Source organism: Electrona antarctica, assembly GCF_951216825.1.
Source record: "Electrona antarctica genome assembly, chromosome: 14".
NCBI lineage: Eukaryota > Metazoa > Chordata > Actinopteri > Myctophiformes > Myctophidae > Electrona > Electrona antarctica.
Window position 1 is genome coordinate 36,764,516 of NC_136795.1, and position 2,500 is coordinate 36,767,015.

Genomic DNA, 2,500 nt, shown 5'->3' on the forward strand with positions numbered 1-2,500 from the left:
TGTAACAGTACACTGTTATCAGTCTGCACTTTAACTTTAATCTACAGTTGGAGGCCATCGATATTGTCCTTTTCTTTTTGCTGAGGTTTGCGTGATCTGCGCAAAAGGACAGTTAACCCATTTTGGGCGGGAACCCCTTTTGGTGTTTTAAACATTATGTTATAATTTAGCTATTGAAAAATAGCAGATCTACAAGCTCATAGCGCGCCACCGAGTGGCGCGCTACGAGCTTGTAGGTCTGCTATTTTTGAAAAATCGTGAAAATATTTATTTCAGAAAACTGGAGGATTTAGAAAGATTTTTTTTAAATTTTGAGGTCAGGCCTAAATGGGTCAAATGATAAGGGACAATATCGGTGGCACCCAACTGTACAATTTACGGTGACTACGCATGTGCTACGACGGAAACATGGTGTCGCTGTTAGAGGAGAGGTTGTGTGAGGAGATCCATCTACTCCACAGTACGTACATCTGTAACGTGTATTTCTTTCCCAGTTTGTCATGTGTTTATGAGGTGATAGTACTTCATTAGACCCCTTGGTGTGGTTGTTATGTGCATTGATGTCTTCCCTTTGTATTTACTATTTAGGGTTTCTTCCTGGAGGCTGAAACCTTGACAGCCAATGAGGAAAAAAGTGATATAGCGGTGGCCGAACGGATTGCGGAGCGGTCTTGATACCGGAAGGTCGCCAGTTCGAATCAGCGGTCCGACACGTTAAAATTACCACCGCTGAAGTGCCCTTGAACAAGGCATTGAACCACTATATGAAATGTTCTATGAGCAGGGCCTGGCTGGAAACAAGTTCTTGAGCTTAGCCCAGATACCCTGGGTAAATATAGTAATCATTTCATTTCATTTCATGACATCACAATATCATCCCCTCCCCTAAGCCCTCCCCCTTTATCATACAACCACAGCTGAGGGTGCGGCTTCAGTTCAGGTAGATTTACCACCCACCAATGAACTGGCAGGCATGCATGTCCACATCCAAATGACAATTTAACAAATACTGTACACATTTTTGAAATAAATCTTCCTCCTTATGTAATAATAATACCTGATGATCATGTTTTAGGGTGGAAAGAAACGGCACTCCATCTTTAACGACAACCCAATGTGTTTAGGTTCTTGGAGAGAAATTGCTGTTACTGTCCGAATACTAGATAATAGTGTGTGCAGGCACATGTGAAAGTATGTGCAACTGACAACTGACACTACTAGTGTACACTGTGTTGCCAGTGGCGTGCACAGATAGACACTAGGGGGTGCTCAAGCACCCCCTGCCCTTTTTTTTGTACAGTTACACTGTACAGTATGTGGACCATGGTAACATTGATAAATTCTTGATAAAAAGCTTCTAATATATTATTTAGGCCCCACAATCTATAAATCTCACACTATTAAGGCAACCGGCCGGTTCCACGCGCTGCACAAAGTGCCCTTTTTTTCCACTTGAGCACCTGCCCCTCTAAATGTCTGTGCACGCCACTGTGTGTTGCCCTTCATGGGTGGAACGCATATGCTACCAAACTGCAGCGTAAAAACACAGGGCTACGTAAGTGTCCGCAGGCCGCTTACGCTGACACGGAAAGTATCACCCATCTGGCCTTAAGAGTGTCATCATGCGGTACAGCTGAGTAATGATGGGATGGAGGGATGGCGGGTTGGATGGATGGAAAGATGGAGAGAAGGAGGGAGGAACTGGAGTTGGTGTCAGACCCAATTCTAAATGTCACCTTCTCAGTGTTGTGAAAAGAAGCCTTCTTGTATAAGGCAGACAACTTTGCTACAAATTTGAAAAATGTACTGTGCACAGTATACATTTTTCAAATTTGTAGCAAAGCACACGTTTATATTTTATATAATTAGAGCCAGTGTGAAGCAATAAATGAAATAAAAAAAGCACGCTGGAATAGCTGTACACTTGTAATATATTTTAAAGGTGAATGACGTTATCGTAGAAAACAGTAATCGTTTTCAGTCATTGTTTTCTGGGGGACGTGACTGTGTACCTTCATCCACGTCATTAGGCCAGTATATGAATGTGTGTGGAGGAGTACGTATAAGGCATAAGGCTTGGGGACGTGACTGTGTACCTTCATCCACGTCATTAGGCCAGTATATGAATGTGTGTGGAGGAGTACGTATAAGGCATAAGGCTTGGGGACGTGACTGTGTACCTTCATCCACGTCATTAGGCCAGTATATGAATGTGTGTGGAGGAGTACGTATAAGGCATAAGGCTTGGGGACGTGACTGTGTACCTTCATCCACGTCATTAGGCCAGTATATGAATGTGTGTGGAGGAGTACGTATAAGGCATAAGGCTTGGGGACGTGACTGTGTACCTGCATCCACGTCATTAGGCCACCCGCTGGACTGAGAGCTGCTGCCGGCTGCGGGGGAACGCCCCGAGTAGAACACATCGTCTACCGGACTCTCCATCTCACTGTCGTCGATGGACTTGCGCTTGTTGGAGCTGCACAGAGCCAGAGGGGAA

At 44.4% G+C, this 2,500-nt stretch overlaps 1 protein-coding gene across 1 annotated transcript in view; it reads right to left on the bottom strand.

Moving 5' to 3' along the window:
* LOC306937169 (nuclear factor 1 X-type-like) overlaps positions 1 to 2,500 on the bottom strand; it is a gene marked incomplete at its 5' end in the record, with an annotated part of 54,302 nt that overhangs the window by 22,190 nt on the left and 29,612 nt on the right. The window contains one exon of the mRNA XM_079520834.1: positions 2,349 to 2,479. Within this exon, the coding sequence (XP_079376960.1) occupies positions 2,349 to 2,479 (131 nt within the window). The remainder of the gene's footprint in view (positions 1 to 2,348; positions 2,480 to 2,500) is intronic.